The sequence below is a fragment of the Mixophyes fleayi genome, chromosome 8 (genome assembly GCF_038048845.1).
Source record: "Mixophyes fleayi isolate aMixFle1 chromosome 8, aMixFle1.hap1, whole genome shotgun sequence".
NCBI classification, from domain to species: domain Eukaryota; kingdom Metazoa; phylum Chordata; class Amphibia; order Anura; family Limnodynastidae; genus Mixophyes; species Mixophyes fleayi.
This window is the reverse complement of record NC_134409.1, coordinates 457,501-479,206: the sequence shown is the minus strand read 5'-3', so window position 1 is coordinate 479,206 and position 21,706 is coordinate 457,501. Positions and strand designations below refer to the sequence as shown.

The 21,706-nt window shown below is 42.6% G+C and overlaps 1 protein-coding gene across 1 annotated transcript in view; it reads right to left on the bottom strand.

The window, feature by feature from the left end:
* Positions 1-5,936: 5,936 nt before the first annotated feature.
* The window catches only part of DMBX1 (diencephalon/mesencephalon homeobox 1), a 19,641-nt gene continuing 3,871 nt past the window's right edge, over positions 5,937-21,706 (bottom strand). Inside the window, exons 2-5 of the mRNA XM_075181548.1 lie at positions 9,565-9,730; positions 9,238-9,416; positions 8,687-9,041; positions 5,937-8,038 (exon numbers count right to left, since the gene is read on the bottom strand). Of these exons, the coding sequence (XP_075037649.1) occupies positions 7,638-8,038; positions 8,687-9,041; positions 9,238-9,416; positions 9,565-9,718 (1,089 nt within the window). The 5' untranslated portion in view covers positions 9,719-9,730 and the 3' untranslated portion in view covers positions 5,937-7,637. The remainder of the gene's footprint in view (positions 8,039-8,686; positions 9,042-9,237; positions 9,417-9,564; positions 9,731-21,706) is intronic.

The following is a 21,706-nucleotide window of genomic DNA, read 5'->3' as shown; positions in this document are numbered from 1 at the left end:
TTACACAGATACACACAAAGATACACACATACAGATACACACAGACACACAAACAGACAGATACACACACACACGGGGGTGACAGCGCTGCGCACACACACACACACACACACACACACACACACACACACAGTAATATAATGGCCCTGCACAGTGATGTACAGTGGCAGCCACAGAGCTTCTGAGCTTTGCCTGTGTCTGTACAGCGTTGTTACTTCTGTGCAGGGACTGGTCGGGCAGGGGGCATCTGCCTTAGGCTGGGTCACTGGGCCAACCCTGCCCTGCTTCCGTGTGTGTATATGCTGTTACTCCTATGTGTGTCTGAGTGTATCCGTGTGTGCCTGTGTGATATGTACTGTATGTCTTTGTGGGATGTGTAGTATGTATCTATATATGAGTCTTTGTGGGGTAGGAGTGCTCGTCTGAGTGTATCCGTGTGTGTGTGTGTGTGTGTGTATGTGTGTGTGTGTGTGTGTGTGTGTGTGTGTGTGTGTGTGTGTGTGTGTGTATGTGTCTATCTGTGGTTGTGTGTGTGAGTCTTTATGGGGTATGTGTTTGTGTCTGAGTGTATTGTATGTATTTGTGTGTGTGTCTAGGGGTATTGAAGTGTGTGTGTCTGTGTGTGTGTCTGTGTGTGTGTGTGTGTGTGTGTATGTGTGTGTGTGTGTGTGTGTGTGTCTATCTGTGGTTGTGTGTGTGAGTCTTTATGGGGTATGTGTTTGTGTCTGAGTGTATTGTATGTATTTGTGTGTGTGTCTAGGGGTATTGAAGTGTGTGTGTCTGTGTGTGTGTCTGTGTGTGTGTGTGTGTGTGTGTGTGTGTGTCTGTGTGTGTGTGTGTGTGTATTCCTATACATGTGGGGTATATGGAGCATAATGACATTGAAGTAGCTCAGGCCATGACATTTTCCAAGCACTTGAAAGAAAGTTGCGCACAATTGACATATTTTCGGAATAGAGGCATCTCTGAGGAAATCAGAACAGGACGCGGAGTCTGGTCACATACAACTACCAGACATGGAAATGGTTCCTGAAGGCTTCATGCACTGTGCAACTGGCCAAGGCTTGTTTGCCAGAAGTTACCTCTGGCGACACATGAAGGGATGTAAGATGTTGCCCTAATGCTTTCCGAGGTTGAGAGGAAGCTCTGCCAGCACTTCACATGGATGGAAATCTGGGGAAAATGAGGGAGAAAAGTTCTCATCCTTCTGATACCAGCCATGCAAGGTGCAATGGAACTTCCTGCAGAGAAGCGTGAAGAATGTAGAGTGGCTACCCAAAATGTCTACATGTTTGCTAGACCTGCTGCCCTGTTAGACTTTAGAGGCTCCGATTACATACGACTGTTTGCCTGAGAGTGTGGGTCCAAACACTGTCTTTCATGAAGCTTTGAAAGCACATTGCTCCTCAACCTAAGCGACACAGAATTGGATCAGCTGGCAGACTTCCTTTGGCATCAGGGTACATCAGCAGTATTACCGCCTCCCAGAATGTGTCCTCTAACTCGCCAAGATCAGCAAACTGTTAATGATCCTTGGGAGGGAAGACTGGCTGAAATCAAAGGCAAGAATTTGTACGAGATGGACATTGATCCAGACGGTAATTTGAAAATCTTGTGTCTAAAGTATGGTTTTGACTTTTACTTTTCAGAACTGGTCCAACTATAGAGTGACAGGTCGGATGATGAGCAATCCCCTGTGATAGAGGGACAAGCGGTCAAGCCTTCGGTCGACACTTCCACATCAGAAGGGAGGCGGTGGAGGCACCTGGCTCCATGGAATCAGTGCCCAGCCTTGGCTTCCACAGGTTGGTGCAGCACAAAGTTTTGTTACACAAAAGCACTTTGCCTTCTCTGTTTTTCACAGATTTGTAATGGACTGCTCTACTTTCTTTCTGGCCGTAAACAAGTGAGGAGAAAAACTTGGGACAGAGAGGAGGTCCCAGCTGTGGAGAAGCACATGATCAGGTTTATCCAGACACAAAGCGTGACTGCATCGCATGCTTCATGGCTGATCCATCAGCACTGAAAGATCATAACTGGACAGCTGTGAAGTTCTACATAAAGAACCGTATAACAGCTGTAAAGAGAAATAAAAGTTGTTGAAACGATACACAGTGGTTGACCAGGACTGTAAACTCCAGGGCTAGGTGTCAGTGTGTGGGGCGTGTGGATGTCCTCAGACGGACAAAATACATGAACCCCCCCCATGCAGTCTGTATCAAGTCAAAGTATAAACCTCAAGCGATACCTCTGATGACAACCAGCTCCTACACTCACCCGTATGATTGTCCTGAGGACAGGGCGTTAGGAATGGGGTGTGTGTGTGTCTGAGGATATTGGTGTGTGTATGATATGTGTGTCTATGTGGGTGTCTGTGTGCGTATACTGTATATCCATGTACAGTATATCACAGTTGTGATGTATTTTCCTGCATACGTAACATATTATAAATACTTATAGAAATGTTACAGTTTTTGAGTCATGTGGAGAAAGAAATCAGGAATCTACTTTATTTACCTCAATCTGATTATCCGTAACAAGACTAAAATTCCATCCAGACTCCAACATTTGTCCCTTGGAAATGAGTTTGAAATCTACGTTGTCTGTCAAAGAGCCCACAAACTAAGTGTAAAGAAATAATTGGCTGAAAATAAGCGATATCATCCGGCATTGATGTTCAGGTAACGTGGATTAGAGACAGATCCCGATCGGTCCTCTCCCAGTGTCACTGCCTTGTCCTCAGGCCAGGGTTGGATAACAGACAGTGGCCTCTACCAGGTTCAAGCAGAGGTGAAATAGGACATAGATGGTTTAATAAATGGTTGCTCCCCCGGGGAAGGGAGAGGGGGGGTATCTGTCTCAAACTGGAGAGTGCTTTCCATTCTATGCAGACTCATTTTCATTAACGGATGTTTGAATGACAGGCCCATAACACAGAGTCATCCATCAGCAACATAGATAACAGGATCATGGATGAGGGGGCTCCCAGTATAACAACATGGAAAACACGGTACACTTCCGCCGCTGTGTGTGTATATATATATATATATATATATATATATATACACATATATATAATGTAAGTGACTGGAATGTGATAGTGTTAGAAGTTTTAGAAGTGAGGGTATGACATACCCCCATATACCCACGACTTCCTTATCTCTATATATCATCATCATCATTTATTTATATAGCGCCAACATATTCTGTAGCGCTTTACAATTGGGGACAAACATAGTAAACTAATAAAGAAACTGGGTAAAACAGACAAAGAGGTGAGAAGGCTGCTCGCAAGCTTACAATCTATGGGACAATGGGAGTTTGACACATGAGGTTAAGTCTACAATTGCAGTCGGCCCAGTCAGATTGCAAAGGTAAAAGTGACTCATAAGCCAAATGATCCTGTCACACAATATGTATTGTGATAAAGCACGGCATTCACTGGAGTCTCACACAGCTTGGCTGAACCATTTCACTGTTTATTGGCAGTTGTCAGGATGGCTTAAACAGTTTCAGCGATGGTTACAGCAGACATTTCCAGTGCAAACATCACAATTCTCCCACAACCCTACGTCTGGCTAAACAGCAGTTTCCCTCACTACCAGCCGGCCACTAACTGGCATCAGATGCAATGCACATATGCATAATACAGTCTTTTATTGTTGTGACTCCTCCCACAGTGTTCTGGTGACTGACAAGCGACACTCTCACTTTGCCTATAAAGGAAGTCTCCTCAGGTGCTCTGCAACTTCTGTTCAGTACAGACACCCCTGTAAGCTCTGCTGTTAGTTGTGGAAATAAAACACTTCAAAGCATGCAGCTAAAAATCACACTTTTACATTTAATTTGTCACATGTCTCAGACCTGTACATAACATAACCCAAGTGCAATGCTATATCCATGTTACCTGGTCTGCAGCCTTAAGCTGCAGATTCCCCTGAACTTCACCTGTCCCTATGCAGGAGAGGTGTGGCAAGAAGGCCTATATATAATTTAAACAACTGGAATGTGATAGTGTTACAATGAAGGCAGTAGGAGAAGTGGCGGTAAGACATACCCTATATACCCCCCACTTCCACCACTGTATATAGATAGATAGATAGATAGATAGATAGATAGATAGATAGATAGATAGATAGATAGATAGATGTGTAATGTAAGTGACTGGAATGTGGCAGTGGTACAATGAAGACAGTAGGAGAGTGGCAGTATGACCCCAGTATACCTCTTACCCACCACTGTATATATACAAACCACACATCAAACACATGGTAAGCAAATCTAGCCCACAAATTAAATTTGCCCCTTGCAGTACAACATGATTTCACCAAGGTACAAAGTTGTACTATCTAGATGGGCTCATAGTGCCTGAGTATTTGTGTCTGCAAGGAATTATAATCATATATATAGTAAATAATGCTATAAAATTTTAAAAATGTAAACCATATTCTATTAAAAACAAGTTAGTAGAAAAATAACAAACCATGGAAAATCTCTTCCTGACTAAACCTGCCCCAACATACACCATACAGGGGGGTGGGGTCTATGTCACATGACCCTGTGGATAAAGGGACTGGTGGACTAAGTCTATTCATAGCTCGAATAATGCTCTCAATGCAGAAAAAACAAGGGCTATTCAGAGGTTTGCAGTTGCCAGCGAGTTCTGTACCAAATTTGACAGCAAGCATGTGGGAAGCAAACTAGAAATTGCTATGTGGTTGTTGTGCTTCCAGCCTCCTCTAGGTGGCTCCACTAAATATATTTCCCAGTCAGTGATGTCATATTATTATCAGCCATGTGGTTGTTGTGCTTCCAGTCTCCTCTAGATGGCTCCACTGAATATGTTCTCCAGTCAGTGATGTCATATTATCATCAGCTATGTTGTTGTGCTTCCAGCCTCCTCTAGGTGGCTCCACTAAATATATTCCCCAGTCAGTGATGTCATATTATTATCAGCCATGTGGTTGTTGTGCTTCCAGCCTCCTCTAGGTGGCTCCACTAAATATATTCCCCAGTCAGTGTTTTCCTATTATTATCAGCTATGTGGTTGTTGTGCTTCCAGCCTCCTCTAGGTGGCTCCACTGAATACTTTCCCCAGTCAGTGATGTCATATTATTATCAGCTATGTGGTTGTTGTGCTTCCAGCCTCCTTTAGGTGGCTCCACTGAATACTTTCCCCAGTCAGTGATGTCATATTATTATCAGCTATGTGGTTGTTGTGCTTCCAGCCTCCTCTAGATGGCTCCACTGAATATATTCCCCAGTCAGTGATGTCATATTATAATCAGCTATGTGGTTGTTGTGCTTCCAGCCTCCTCTAGGTGGCTCCACTGAATACTTTCCCCAGTCAGTGATGTCATATTATTATCAGCTATGAGGTTGTTGTGCTTCCAGCCTCCTCTAGGTGGCTCCACTGAATACTTTCCCCAGTCAGTGATGTCATATTATTATCAGCTATGTGGTTGTTGTACTTCCAGCCTCCTCTAGATGGCTCCACTGAATATATTTCCCAGTCAGTGATGTCATATTATTATCAGCTATGTGGTTGTTGTGCTTCCAGCCTCCTCTAGATGGCTCCACTGAATACTTTCCCCAGTCAGTGATGTCATATTATAATCAGCTATGTGGTTGTTGTGCTTCCAGCCTCCTCTAGATGGCTCCACTGAATATATTCCCCAGTCAGTGATGTCATATTATTATCAGCTATGTGGTTGTTGTGCTTCCAGCCTCCTCTAGATGGCTCCACTAAATATGTACCCCAGTCAGTGATGTCATATTATTATTATATAATGATATCAATGTGTTGTCAAACAATCCAAAATACTATTCAGTTTAGCAGTGGGGAGACCACACCTGATCTTTTCATCTGAAAATGGCTAATAATTTAGTGTCCAGTTTCACAGTTTCAGCACTGAAGTGGTTACTGACGAAATATCTGAAGAAGCACAAATTATTTTTATTGTATTTTATAACATTGATACTTTATTTCCGGTTGTCCATAGGAAGGACTCTGCTGACTCCTTGTTTCCCAACACAGCAAGAGCCACTTGTTACATAAGATCACATCATTTATAAATAAAACAGGACGTACAATAAAACTGCAATGGAACAATATCTGTACAACGTACCTGAACCTCCCAGTAATATATTTATTAACCATCGGAATGAGGACGGGGACGGCCACCAACTCACTGTGGTAGGAATTGGTCTGAACATTTGGTAGACGTTGCGCCTGAGCCAGACCCAATATTGAGCAGACGTGTCTACGTGCAATCCATATATTTCCCTTTTATTGTATTTTGTGACTATGCGGGACCCTGTACCATGTATCTTTCATAAAGAGTCTCAGTTTTAACTCTTCCATTACAAATGTGAGCGTTATAGGGGGTGGATAAAGGATGGTCCAGGCGATCTCATGTTCTATGGAAATCACAATGTCCATTTTTGGCAAATAACTATTTTATTTTTCTGTACCAAATGCACGCGACATGTACTGCGCACAGAAGTGACATTTATTCATCTGTAGGTGCTGGTACAACCGTGTATAAAAGGACAACTCACAGTTCTCATGTTGTAGCAGATTCTGCTCTGAGTTACATAAAAATCTGCTGCTCGCCCTCAATATCTGACGGTGAAATATGAGTGTAGCTGACGAGCAGGCGAGCGCTGCGGAGGTTGAGTAACACATTATAGCAGCGTAACCTCTGCCACCTTCACACCGCCCTGGGGCCATTACTGCCTGATACATTACAGCACAATCAGCCACCCGGGACCGATCCGCATGCGAGGACACCGCTGCCTAACACTTGAAGGGCATTTCTAACCATTTCACCTATATACAAGTGGGATCATTTCATTTACAAAAAAAGCGTTTACATCACAAAACTCCATGTACATCTGTCCTGGACAACAAGCAAACGTCATTTTCACTTCTAGGTCGCTGGTTACATATTTAGCAAAGGAGGAAAAGCTTTATCAGGAAACGCTACAGGACAAGGGCCCAGCACCTTACATACATTCAGCCCTCAGGGATTCACACTTACATTGTACATACGCCCCAATATTGTATTACTTGTAGAACGGTCACCCCAGATTCATAGCCATATCCATGGGAGAGAGAGTGACCTAACAGTTACTTCTAAATCACTAAATTACACATTACACGTTATGACAATCTTCCCGTGATTCCATGCTGTTTCGCGGCACTTATCAGTGTATGTTGTGGCAATTAGTGCAATTTTCACAATAAAAGTACTGGCACACTACAAGCTGTCCCCAATAAATATCAATGTAGAAAATGTCTGGCGTACTAGAATCCTGTGTTATGTTACACAGAAGGCGAAACACAAATGTAGCATGTTTGGAGAGACAACTAGTTGCAGACAGTGGTGATGGATATAGTCAGACAGAATGAGGGACGCGTCCGGAGCATCCAGGTAAAGTATAATATCAGGGGCTGCACTTCTCATCCCAATGCTAATGTTGAGGAGTCAGTTTCTGTGTCTAATTACAACCAGTGCAGGGTAATACCACATTGGCACACAGGCTTTATGCAGTATCTATAGTTTGGGAACATTCTGATGAATACCATGACTCTACTTGGTGCTGAGTTCATATGAATATCACAGCTCCTATAGTCAGTTAGGTAACGTGTCCAGTCCCAGGGATGCAGCATGCTGCTTCGCCCTGAGCCGCAAGTTCTCAATACTGGTGGTTTTGCTGTTTAAGCTTGGAAGAGCGCCGGAGGTCTGCAGGATGGGAGAGGACCAGACCTGCTGGGCATGAGACAAGGACTGATAGTAAGACTGGCAGTGCAGGGAACTCAGGGGTGCCATACTAACATTCATGCCCAGGTAGGGCACAGCCGGGGGGCTGCCCATGTCAAAGGAGGAGTAATGGACCAAGTTATTGGTGGCCGCCATGTGCTGGCGGAACTGCTCCTGCAGGCGGAACAGGCTGAGGGGCGAGGAGGAGTAGGAGTGAGTTGGGGGCAGGCAGTTGCTGGAGGATGGAGTCATCGTGCTGCTGATGGGGAATTCTGCAATGAAAATAAGTTGTATTAACATCCCTCTAATGTCTTAACAGCGCGTCAGTAATAAACCAATAAAACCAAACAATAAATGTGTTGTCTGGAAATCAGCGGCTCCGTGTTAGTGAATATGGAACTGTCTCCGTTATTACCCCATGTGCTGCACTCTGAAAGGATTATATTATATTATGCAATATAGAGATGAGCAAAATCCCGGCAAAATATCTCTGGAACAGGTGGAACAGGTGGATTTCCAGGGATGCGACGTTCCATAATACAATCTTACGGTTTCACTTGTGCTTCGCCGTTCAGCGCTGAATTTGCAAATTTGCATTTTGCTATTTCTAGTCTATGAGTAGAGCTGGGATGATGATTGTCTCTTTATTCAGCTGTGTGTTGCGGTGGCCGTAGGACTGGGAACTGGACGCAATTTTACAACCAAATGTATAATGAGGTGAATATTTTTTGCAGATTTCGCTCATCTCTAATGTAATTGTGATCGTAAAAGTAAAGAGATTGGAAATAGCAACACACTAAACCATGTCATTATGTGTTGCTATGATTTAAGGGAAACATATATATATATATTACCCATATGGAGACAAACTTGATGTGAGCGAGGTCGCTAAGCCTCTTCTGTACACAACTCAGACTGACCTGTTTTGGGACTTGCTCTTTTGTAGTTCTGAACTTTTGTGTCTATAGGTGAAGATTTCTCCACTTTTGTGTCTTCTTGCGGCGTTTTGGGCTCCTCCTCTTTATCGGTCTGGTCTTCTGCAGCGGACTCACTGGCAGATTGTTCCGAGAGTGTTAAGTTCAGCTCTATGCTGCCTTCACCTACAGCGCTCTGCAGTTTCTTGGAGTCATGGCTGGGAGGTGCCGGCTCCGCGGGGGTGGAGTCAATCTTGCCCTCACTATTGCTCACCTCTGAGTCTTTGTGTTTTTGTAGCTGCTCCTTCTGGAGACTCCTTTGCTTCTTGCGGAACTTGGCTCTTCTGTTCTTAAACCATACCTGCAATGTAACAAGATTCAGATTTTTGACTAATTCCTTGTCCCACAGTTGTAGAAATGGGCCAGTTAGTAAAATGTGTAAGTAACTATTTTAGAGTGTATATAATAATAACATCCTATTATAAGGTATTCTATAGACCTCCTTGCACAATGATCCCTGTATTGTGCTCTGTGATCCCTGAGGGGGAGGAACTTACCTGAACTCTGGCCTCTGGCAGGTTGGTACACATCGCCAGTCTCTCTCTCATCACCACATCGGGATAGTGCGTTTTCTGAAATGTCTTCTCCAGCGCCTCCAGCTGCTGGGCCGTGAATGCTGTGCGGCTTCTTCTCTGTTTGCGGTGTTGAGAGCCATATCGGGCTTCTAGAATGATGTCTTGAAATGTACAGCCGTTGGAAGAGAAAATAGGGCTAATTTAATTATGGGAAGTGACATAAAATGAATCTTTCATGTAACTAAATATACATCTGAAGTATCTGCAGTATCACAGCTGGTAACAGTTACTCCTAATCATTGTTCTTACCAGCCAGTCTCTCTGCCAGGGTGAGGGCGTGCACAGAGGGTCGATAGTCTGGGGCGTGTTGTGCTTGCTGCGCAGCCTGTTGATGCAGGTTGTACATGGCGCTGAGAGAGTTCATTGCATGCAGAGAATATCCGTTCACTCCATAATGCTGCATGGCTGGGAATTCCTGGAGAGCGACACAATAAACGCGGATATTAGCAGATAACGGGAATTTACATTCTAACAGCAAATATCAATTGTTAACAGAATGTACATTAATGTCCCACATTTATAAATTATAGTTTTATCACGAGTTTCGTTTATCACAAATTTGCTAAATATTAAGTATTAATATTAAACATTAACATAAAGTCACCTTGAAATCTTGCGGTTACAATCATAGTAAATAAAGGCTGTTAAAATATTTTTCCAGATAGTTCTACCCTAAAACCGCCGGCCCCATAGTAGAGAACGGGAACAAAACAGACTCAATAAATCAATCAAACTAAAATAGAAATTGTAGCAATTTGACACTTGTAATCTGCTTAATTATATAAAAGTATTTGCTTTATGATTTAATGTTATGACTTTCTTGGTTTAACATAATGCCATTCGTATATAGTTTAATTTAATATCAATGTTATATTATTTAATTTCATGGACTTCAAATAAAGCTTAATTTAATGTAATTTCTATATAGTTTAATTTAATTTGTATGTTGTTCAATTTAATGTAATTCATATATATGGTTGAATTTAATGTGTTTGTCATACACTTGTATAATTTATTTCATATGTGGCTTAATTTAATTTAATTGATTTATATATTTTCTATATGGTCTTTTAAATGTTATTCTTACATGCGTTAATTTAATATTATTCCTTAGTAGTTAATTTATTTTAATATAATTTCATATTTGGTTTATTGTAATACATATATGGTTGAACTTAATGTATTTGCATTATGGTGTTTTAAATTTTATTCTTATATGGTTCAATTTAATGTAAACAATATATGGTGACATTTAATGTATTTGCTATAAGGATTTATATATTTTAATTTATATATAGCTTAATTTAATGTCGTTTTTTTATGGTTCAATTTAATTCTTATATGATCTTCTAAATGTCATTCTTACATTTGCTAATTTAATTTTCTTTCTACATGGTTTAATTTAATATATGATTCATTTGAACACATTTGCTGTATGCTTTCATTTAAAGCAATTCATGCATAGTTTAATTTAATGTATTTACTACACAACTTAAATTAATGTGATTTATATATTATTTCATTTAAAGCAATTCCTATATAGTTTATTTTAATTTATTTTATATATGGCTTAATTTAATATAATTCATATGGGATGTAACTTTTATAGAATTGTTTTATGGTTTAATTTACGTGTGTTTCATATATGGTTTATTAAATGCCATTCTTCCACAGTTTCATGTATTTACTATCTGGTTTAATTTTATATATGTTCTGTGTGGTTTCATTTGGAGATATGCAACTCTATAAAACACAAATCTGTGCACATTAACCACATCTAATAAACAATTGTATATTGGTATATTCAGTTCACTCTTCAAGGAGAAAAACGATATGAGACTGAATCATGTAATAAAGACATAACTGGGAGCATCTACAATCTCATTATATCTTATGGTTTAATATTAAGATCTGATTTACCCGAGATGTCGGATTTACTCTGCATAAATAATCTGTATTACAGCAGCTCAAAACATGTAAAAAATGTAAAACATTTATTTTTATAATTTTATCATTGTTTTCCTGAAATGATTGACAGCGAGATGTACGATGAACCCGACAAGTTGGGTGAAACTTTCACCTTAATAATCTTCGGTTAGATGAGGTGTTTGATACCCTTTCTACAGAGAAAGAAAGTTGTGAGTAACTGAATTTTGTGGTATTGGGGATGTGGTAACGGACAGTATTACGTAACATTATAATTATTAGCTATACCGGGAGAGCCCGGATTTATGGAGCTTAATGTCTACGGCGGAACTTCTAGAATTAATAGTGTCTTAGAAATTAATGAAACGTCAAATTATGTCTCATGAAAATTTCTTACTATTTTTATTTTTCTAAAATTGTCAGAAATTTTGCTCATTTATACAAAGGAGAGAGAAGCCAACGTGAGAAGCTTTCTGTAGAACATTCATTCAGCCGGACCTGGGACAGAAATGGTTCAATGTGCGTTCCGGCTGCTCTAAACATTTCTTTCTTCTGTTGTGTCTGTATAATAAATAGACCTCAGTCTTCACATTGCAGTTACTGTGTATATATTACAGCTTCTGACAGGACAAACGCTAAGTCACAGTCTCTGTGTCTCTCTATCAAGCCGTCAGATCCACTCACTGTGGATATTTCATTAGACAGGAGATAATCTGATTCATTGCCTGTGTATTATAGATTGTCTTTGTATCTGTGTATATTTCTGTAGCCGGAAGGAACAAGGTAATGATCACTAGGAAATCCGCCCAACACTGAAAACTGAAATTAATTTAACTTAAACAGTCCGATATATACAGACACCTCCTCCCTGTTGTCTTTATGATCGTACAATATGTATTTTACTATTAGCTCCACAATACACAAGTGTCATCAATCTCTGTATAAACACCTGAGAATGATATCTGCATAAACAATGCTCTATACATATAACCAGCGGTCGGAGGTGTTGTCCATTGAATATTCGTTAGCATGTGTTACTGTATCAAGCATTACATACCCTGCTGTAAATTATTGAGATATAACAAGTCATCTCATAATTCCTCAGTTAATTGTAATATCTTTATCTAAATGAAGGATAAATCAGACATTTAAATGCTGTTTTGAATGAACAGAGGACAGACGGGTTGGATAACATCTCAGGACGTCTTTATGGCCACAGAGCAGCTTGTCCAGTTTTAAGTTTATATCAAACATGTAAAGATTTTGCTGTTTTCATTTCGGTCTCCGCAGGAGATTACAGTTGCTCTATTCGCATGAATTACTGCATGAGTAATTGACTTATAACAAGATTAATTCCAGGAACTTTCACCAACAAACCGGTTTAGCCAGTCTGGTATTATATACAGAGATGAACACATACCTTCCTCTTTCCTCCTCACCGACAGATTACAGAAGAGATTTATGGAGATGTATTCACTATTCACTCTCCCTGCCTGTCTTCTGTAGCTCTGTTTAGAATGAAAGTGTGAGGGAGTATTTCCTCCCCGTACATATCGATGCGGCTGATTTGCTCAGCTTCACCCAACAGAACATGAACCTCCCCCGACAGATTGACGACATTTTATTGTGCAAATACTGTGTACTTCCAGCAAGAACCTATATATTTGTGCCAAATATAGTTGCACCGCATCAGACAGCGCTTTTACGGTGTGGGCCTGAAGTTGGACTTTCAATTGAGAAGGAAAGTCGGTTGACGCCCTGGTGAGACGGTGATCTCACTATTGAAATAAACATGTTTTTCTGTGTACATAATAAAACAGTGACCAGTGGAAATTGCACATCTGTACAAGTAATTTAATATTGCTTATTTCATCAGATTTAATTTCTTCTTAAGCAATGAGTTAAATTGTGCTGCTTAATTCACAGATCCGTCTCTGCCAAGGGAGATTAAACTGGGAGATGTTTGGCTGGAAGTTTAGACAGATTCATTGTTGTGAGCACTTGTTAAATGTGCGTCTTTTCTATCGGGTCACCTGAGCCCGTACACGTCTGTACAATGTGTCGCCTCCATTTATACGGCTACAGTACGTCAAGCACAGTGACATTATCCCTGATTCTAGGTGGCGGGGACCTCATACTTGTACCTCACCGCAGCTGTAATGTACGCTGGTTACACCCGTCACAGTGCCACATTAATCTGCTCCTCACTTCTCTAACAGACATACGGTATGTGGCCCCGGCCCCGTGACTTGTAAATCACCTGCCAATTTAACGCATGGCTTCTTCACCAGCTGACATGACCAGAATTATCATTTGTAAAATGAGTTTCATTGTATCAGCTGATAAACTGCAACCAGCACATCTGAATGGATCAGTTTATGGTGGACAGTGGAATTCACACCTGGAAAGTAGATACGTGTGTCCAGGGCCGTAACTAGGGCTGTGCCGTAGAGCGACTGCCCAGGGCCGTAACTAGGGCTGTGCCGTAGAGCGACTGCCCAGGGCCGTAACTAGGGCTGTGCCGTAGAGCGACTGCCCAGGGCCGTAACTAGGGCTGTGCCGTAGAGCGACTCCCCAGGGCCGTAACTAGGGCTGTGCCGTAGAGTGACTGCCCAGGGCCGTAACTAGGGCTGTGCCGTAGAGCGACTCCCCAGGGCCGTAACTAGGGCTGTGCCGTAGAGCGACTGCCCAGTGCCGTAACTAGGGCTGTGCCGTAGAGCGACTCCCCAGGGCCGTAACTAGGGCTGTGCCGTAGACTGACTGCCCAGGGCCGTAACTAGGGCTGTGCCGTGGAGCGACTCCCCAGGGCCGTAACTAGGGCTGTGCCGTAGAGTGACTGCCCAGGGCCGTAACTAGGGTTGTGCCGTGGAGCGACTCCCCAGGGCCGTAACTAGGGCTGTGCCGTAGAGCGACTGCCCAGGGCCGTAACTAGGGCTGTGCCGTAGAGCGACTCCCCAGGGCCATAACTAGGGCTGTGCCGTAGAGCGACTGCCCAGGGCCGTAACTAGGGCTGTGCCGTAGAGCGACTCCCCAGGGCCGTAACTAGGGCTGTGCCGTAGAGTGACTGCCCAGGGCCGTAACTAGGGCTGTGCCGTGGAGCGACTCCCCAGGGCCGTAACTAGGGCTGTGCCGTAGAGCGACTGCCCAGGGCCGTAACTAGGGCTGTGCCGTAGAGCGACTCCCCAGGGCCGTAACTAGGGCTGTGCCGTGGAGCGACTCCCCAGGGCCGTAACTAGGGCTGTGCCGTAGAGCGACTCCCCAGGGCCGTAACTAGGGCTGTGCCGTAGAGCGACTGCCCAGGGCAGTAACTAGGGCTGTGCCGTAGAGCGACTCCCCAGGGCCGTAACTAGGGCTGTGCCGTAGAGCGACTCCCCAGGGCCGTAACTAGGGCTGTGCCGTAGAGCGACTGCCCAGGGCAGTAACTAGGGCTGTGCCGTAGAGCGACTCCCCAGGGCCGTAACTAGGGCTGTGCCGTAGAGTGACTCCCCAGGGCCGTAACTAGGGCTGTGCCGTAGAGCGACTGCCCAGGGCCGTAACTAGGGCTGTGCCGTAGAGCGACTCCCCAGGGCTGTAACTAGGGCTGTGCCGTAGAGCGACTGCCCAGGGCAGTAACTAGGGCTGTGCCGTAGAGCGACTCCCCAGGGCCGTAACTAGGGCTGTGCCGTAGAGCGACTGCCCAGGGCCGTAACTAGGGCTGTGCCTAACCCAGGGCCGTAACTAGGGCTGTGCCGTAGAGCGACTGCCCAGGGCCGTAACTAGGGCTGTGCCGTAGAGCGACTGCCCAGGGCCGTAACTAGGCCTGTGCCGTAGAGCGACTGCCCAGGGCCGTAACTAGGGCTGTGCCGTAGAGCGACTGCCCAGGGCCGTAACTAGGGCTGTGCCGTAGAGCGACTGCCCAGGGCAGTAACTAGGGCTGTGCCGTAGAGTGACTCCCCAGGGCCGCAACTAGGGCTGTGCCTAACCCAGGGCGCAGCGCTGAAGGGAGGGCGCAGTTTACAATATTTTAGGTTCCTTTGGTTACAATTGAAGGCTGGGGGGCTGGTGCATTTTTTTCTCACCCCAGGTGCTAAATCTTAAGTTACAGCTCAGCGTGTGCCCTACATGTCTGATGACACCACATGATACACGATTGTCATGTCATGTGAGCTTCATTTATTTGTATGAAAATTGCCCATGCGGAAAATCCCTTTCAGGTGCTCGCACCGTATCAGGGGCGGAGCCTGCGTAAAGGGGTTATGGCTGGCGCAATCCGTCATATATGTAGGTGGTCTCGTACCCTCATATTAATCTCACATATGGAAAAGGGAATAAAACGCCCACGTCATTATCAATGCAACCAATCTGCTCAGCTCCTCCCATCAGGACATAACCCCTCCCACATATATCACCATGGTAACATGCTAATTCCTTGCACATCGTGCAGAAACTGATTCTGCTCCACAAAACTTAATTTGCTCTGCGGTCCTGAAATTTAACACGTTCACAAATGACCGTTAATGTCACATCATGACCGGCCCAGAGAGCAATATGTAGAGATTATCCCTGTGTCTGTGGTCCTTATATAGAGGGAATTAATACGAGGTAACACAACTCCCTAGAATGAATGTTGTGTTATTGTATCACATTCACCTCTCCTGGTCGGACCACACACAGAATAACTCAGCACAATAGGACGGATAAGAAAACATTATGAAACCTAATCGTGTTCTTCACATTAAACTTATTATGTCTCAATGAGGACAAAGGCCGGGATTTAGCTCAGTCCTATTTTTATAAAGTGTCCTGTTTGTGTTGTTACCACCTGAAAATAAGTGTATAATATACTGACCCACTTTATAAACATCACCTTGAAGCTGCTCTTTAACATATTAATTTCCTGACTTCACTACAGTGCCTCTGGTCTCACTAATATTAAGCAACCATCTTAAACCACTTGAAATGCTGGAAGTTATAATGAGACAATGGGAGTTATAGTGACATGACGGTGGCTCAGTGGTTAGCACTTCTGCCTCACAGCACTGGGGGTCATGAGTTTAATTCCCGACCATGGCCTTATCTGTGAGGAGTTTGTATGTTCTCCCCGTGTTTGCGTGGGTTTCCTCCGGGTGCTCCGGTTTCCTCCCACACTCCAAAAACATATTAGTAGGTTAATTGGCTGCTAACAAATTGCCGGTGTGTGTGTGTTAGGGAATTTAGACTGTAAGCTCCAATGGGGCAGGGACTGATGTGAGTGAGTTCTCTGTACAGCGCTGCGGAATTAGTGGCGCTATATAAATTGATGATGATGGGAATTATAGTGAAATGAATGGGGTGGTAGTTATATGATGGAAGTTATAGTGAGATAATGGGAACTATAGTGAAATGATGAGAGTTATGGTGATGTTCTTTGTCAGTCCAGTTTCTGAATGCAGAGATCACACAAGATACATGTAACCTGTAGTTGTTACTGCCAGTGTATACTCAGTCCTGCTCTAGTTTGCTGCCTGTCCGTGTCAGCTGTGACTCTGAATGAAGCTGCGGGAATCAGATGTTTGGGATCCCAGGACTGTGTGGTCTTAGCAGCTGCTCCCAATTTCCTCACCAAAACTGTTATAAACTCCTCAGAGCTGTGAATCAAATGGTTTCAATTCAGTGGCCTAATAAGAGTTTATTCTCATTTATTTGTGCTGAGAACAGGGGGCAGATCGGCCTCTGGGAAACCCAGAGATGATTTCCAGACACAAAAAAAACTGTTATCCATTAACATCCAATTACCACTTGGGCCATGCCATTAATTATAAATCAGGCTCCTAATTGGGATAATTAGCTTTCTCTCAGCTAATGCAGCGTGACTGATGCGTTTTGAGAGAGTTTAATCACTTCATTTGTTAGGTGGCAGGGGAACAACTGCAAAATATTGTGTCATTTCATCACCCTCCTCGCCTGAATTAAAAGCTCTTTAAGTCACTAATACATGTCTGCAAATAGCTCTCAACAGTGAATCAATTACTAACATAAGAGCAAGTGGCCGATATCATTGTAGTGAACTCAGGGGAGATTAAACAAATCTCTGGAACCATATAGAGAAAAATGGTGGACGGGGCCAAAGAGGAGTAAGTGAATGAACATCAAAACTTTATTGGCTTTAGTCATAAAAGGTAATTTAAAACACAACATTTGCTGTCATGATTTTGTGTAATTTAGCGTTCAATTTATAGACACTTTTTCAAAAAGTAACTTTATACTTATTTTGAGTGGTTGTCTCATATCTATCTATCTATCTATCTATTTATCTATCTATCTATGTATCTATCTATCTATCTATTTATCTATCTATCTATGTATCTATCTATCTATCTATTTATCTATCTATCTATCTATTTATCTATCTATCTCATATCTATCTGTCTAATATCTATCTCATGTCTATCTATCTATCTATCTATCTATCTATCTATCTATCTATTTATCTATCTATCTCATATCTATCTGTCTAATATCTATCTCATGTCTATCTATCTATCTATCTATTTATCTATCTATCTCATATCTATCTGTCTAATATCTATCTCATGTCTATCTATCTATCTATTTATCTATCTATCTATTTATCTATCTATCTCATATCTATCTATTTATCTATCTATCTCATATCTATCTGTCTAATATCTATCTCATGTCTATCTATCTATCTATTTATCTATCTATCTATTTATCTATCTATCTCATATCTATCTATTTATCTATCTATCTCATATCTATCTATCTATCTATCTATCTATCTCATATCTATCTATCTAGCTGTCACATTGTAACTTTACATTTAATGTTTTCCTTAGTATTAAACATTAAAGACTGGAAATCATTGAGCGGATCTTATGTCTTCTCTCCTTGTGCTGATGAATGTTCTGTGTTTGGTGCTGTATTCGGCTCTCTGGTTCCTGCTGCCAGGTGAGAGTTGTTAGTCCTGTTACACCTGAGCTGGAGATAAGTCATTTAAACAACAGGGAATTATATGATAGATGTTATTTATTTTACTGAGTGGGATGCAAAGTTAATATGACTGACTGTATACAATATCATACAGCCTCATGTGTGCCATATACTACTATTATATAATACTACACAGGCACACTGGCTGTATGCGGACATGTGAGGTTCTATGTGTGCATGTGAGGTTATATGTGGGCATGTGAGGTTCTATGTGGGCATGTGAGGTTATATGTGGGCATGTGAGGTTATATGTGGGCATGTGAGGTTCTATGTGGGCATGTGAGGTTATATGTGGGCATGTGAGGTTATATGTGGACATGTGAGGTTATATGTGAACATGTGAGGTTATATGTGGGCATGTGAGGTTCTATGTGGGCATGTGAGGTTCTATGTGGACATGTGAGGTTATATGTGGGCATGTGAGGTTATATGTGGACTTGTGAGGTTATATGTGGACATGTGAGGTTATATGTGGACTTGTGAGGTTATATGTGGACATGTGAGGTTATATGTGGACTTGTGAGGTTATATGTGGACATGTGAGGTTATATGTGGGCATGTGAGGTTATATGTGGACATGTGAGGTTATATGTGGACATGTGAGGTTATATGTGGGCATGTGAGGTTATATGGACATGTGAGGTTATATGTGGGCATGTGAGGTTATATGGGCTATCTGGTGGGTATATTAGCATACTGGTTATATGGGGGTTATTAGGCAGGCGGTATATGAAGGTTTATGGGCGTATTACAGACAACTGGGTCTGATAACCACATTATTTACCTTGCCATGAACATTAAATATTTATATTTTCTCTATATTAATAAACGTATACCCTTCTGTACCATGGGGCACATGCCAGGCTCTCCCTTTCATGCTGAGGAACACGCATGGTCAGTTATATCATCGTCACCACAATGTGCACATTATATATTTCATTTTGCAGCTAATCGCTGAGTATAATGTATAATATATATCTTAGGACAACCATCAGGGGGAGTGCAGCAGTTGTGATGTCACCACAACGCTGACTAAGGGGCCCGCATCTGGAGAGGGCCCGCTTCCCCTGACAATGCTCATGTGAAGATAGCCACGCCCCATCATGGGCAGATAGCCACACCCCACCATGGGCAGATATCCAGGCCCTATCCTGTGCAAATGTGTTTTGTTTAACATCAGTTGGCAATGGTTAAACCTCCTACAGTGGCACGCTGTGTGCCATCATTACATAGGAACCTTATCAAAATGGTATGGTGCTCACAAATGTCTAGTTACATACCTGCTCCTCTCCATCGTTTTATCTCTCTCATATTTGCAGTATCTTTCCTCTACAGAACAATCTGTCTTGTATCCATCTATTCATCCATCCAACCGTCATCTGTCCATCCTCCCATCCATCTATGTATCCGTTCATTCATCCCTTATTCGTCCATCCCTCCATCTATCAATCCATCTGTCTCTCCATCCATCCATCCATCCGTCTTTCCAACCATCCATCCATCTGTCAATCCATCCCTCTATTCATCTCTTCGTCCGTCCATCCACCTGTCCCTCATCCATCAATCCCTCCATTTGTCCATCCGTCTCTCCATCCATTCATCTGTCCATCTTTCCATTCATCCGTCCGTCCATCCCTCCATCCATCAATCCCTCCCTCCATCAGTCCATCCCTCCAACTATTTATCTGTCCATTCCTCCATCCATCTCTCCATCCGTCCATCCACCTGTCCCTCCATCCATCCGTCTCTCCATCCATCCATCTTTCCAACCGTCCATCCACCTGTCCCTCCAACCATCGATCCCTCCATTTGTCCAATCGTCTCTCCATTCATCCATATTTCCATCCATCCATCCCTCCATCCATCCATCCATCCCTCCATTCGGCCATCCCTCAGTCTGTCCATTCGTCTCTACATCCCTCCATCCATCCATCTGTCCATCTGTCCTTCCCTCCATCCGTCTCTCCATCCCTCCACCTGTGCATCCATCTCTACATCCCTCCATCTGTCTATCCCTCCATCCGTCCTTCTGTCCTTCCATCCCTCCATCCCTCCAGCTCTCCATCCGTCCCTCCATCCGTCCCTCAATCCGACCCTCCATCCATCCAACCAACTGACACAATATTTGACAGAATAATGGACCATGCAAAGTTACATATTATAGTTTGTTTCTTCTTTCTGAGTTGAGGAATTTTTTACAGGGAGATTTACAGAGCAGGAAAATAATAAGCAATTTAGGTTCCAGATAACTATTTGCTATTGGCGATAAATGTTGCGAGCGCCTAATAACATTATTCTTATGGCGTGTAGGGTTAAGGTATAAAGCGCTTCTAATGAGTAAACAATGCTCGCACTCAGCGTGCCGGGAAATAATCTTCTTAGGCTGCCGCGCTCTCACACTCTTCCTTGTATTGTCTAATAATCCATTAATGAGGTTTGCACAGGGGGTGGCAGGGCTGTAGGACATGATTAGATATGTATTACTGTCATTTACATGGGAAACTTGGCTGCCCAACCAACTGGAAACTGAGAGCGATTTACACAGGGGAACAGAATAACTCATTCACTGCCACACCCGCCTCTCAGTGCTATTTTATATGTCGTCAGCTGTGAACGAGTTATTCCTATAAGATAGATGTAAGAAGATGATGTAACAAAAGTATTAAACAGACAGAGCGATGTTTCAGCCTCAGCTGCTGCAGTTGTGGGACCGAATCATACAGATTGTTACAATATGTGTAATTTGTGCCACCTATTCTTCTATAGATTGAGAGCTTGCAAGCAGCGCCCTCTTACCGCTTTGTCTGTCTGTTGTTGTATTACTGTGTTTGTTCCCAGTTATGAGTATGCTGGCGCTATATACAAACATGTTAATAAATAGGCAACGCTGTCACTTAATCGCTATTAAAGCGGGATCGGTTTAAAGAAGATTTTGCAGCAACCGCTGACGCCCCACAGTGTACATCATTGTGCAGACACTATTCTTGGGCAGATACTGCTGCCACTATATGGAGCTATAGAAGAATGTATATATATATATATATATATATATAGTAAGAAACAAACAGGACTCCATACAGAGGAATCCATCTATGGAAAGACATAGGTCCATACTTACATCTTATATAAGACATAGGTCCATACTTACATCTTATACAAGACATAGGTCCATACTTACATCTTATACAAGACATAGGTCCATACTTACATCTTATACAAGACATAGGTCCATACTTACATCTTATACAGGACATAGGTCCATACTTACATCTTATACAGGACATAGGTCCATACTTACATCTTATACAGGACATAGGTCCATATTTACATCTTATATAAGACATAGGTCCATACTTACATCTTATACAGGACATAGGTCCATACTTACATCTTATACAGGACATAGGTCCATACTTACATCTTATACAAGACATAGGTCCATATTTACATCTTATATAAGACATAGGTCCATACTTACATCTTATATAAGACA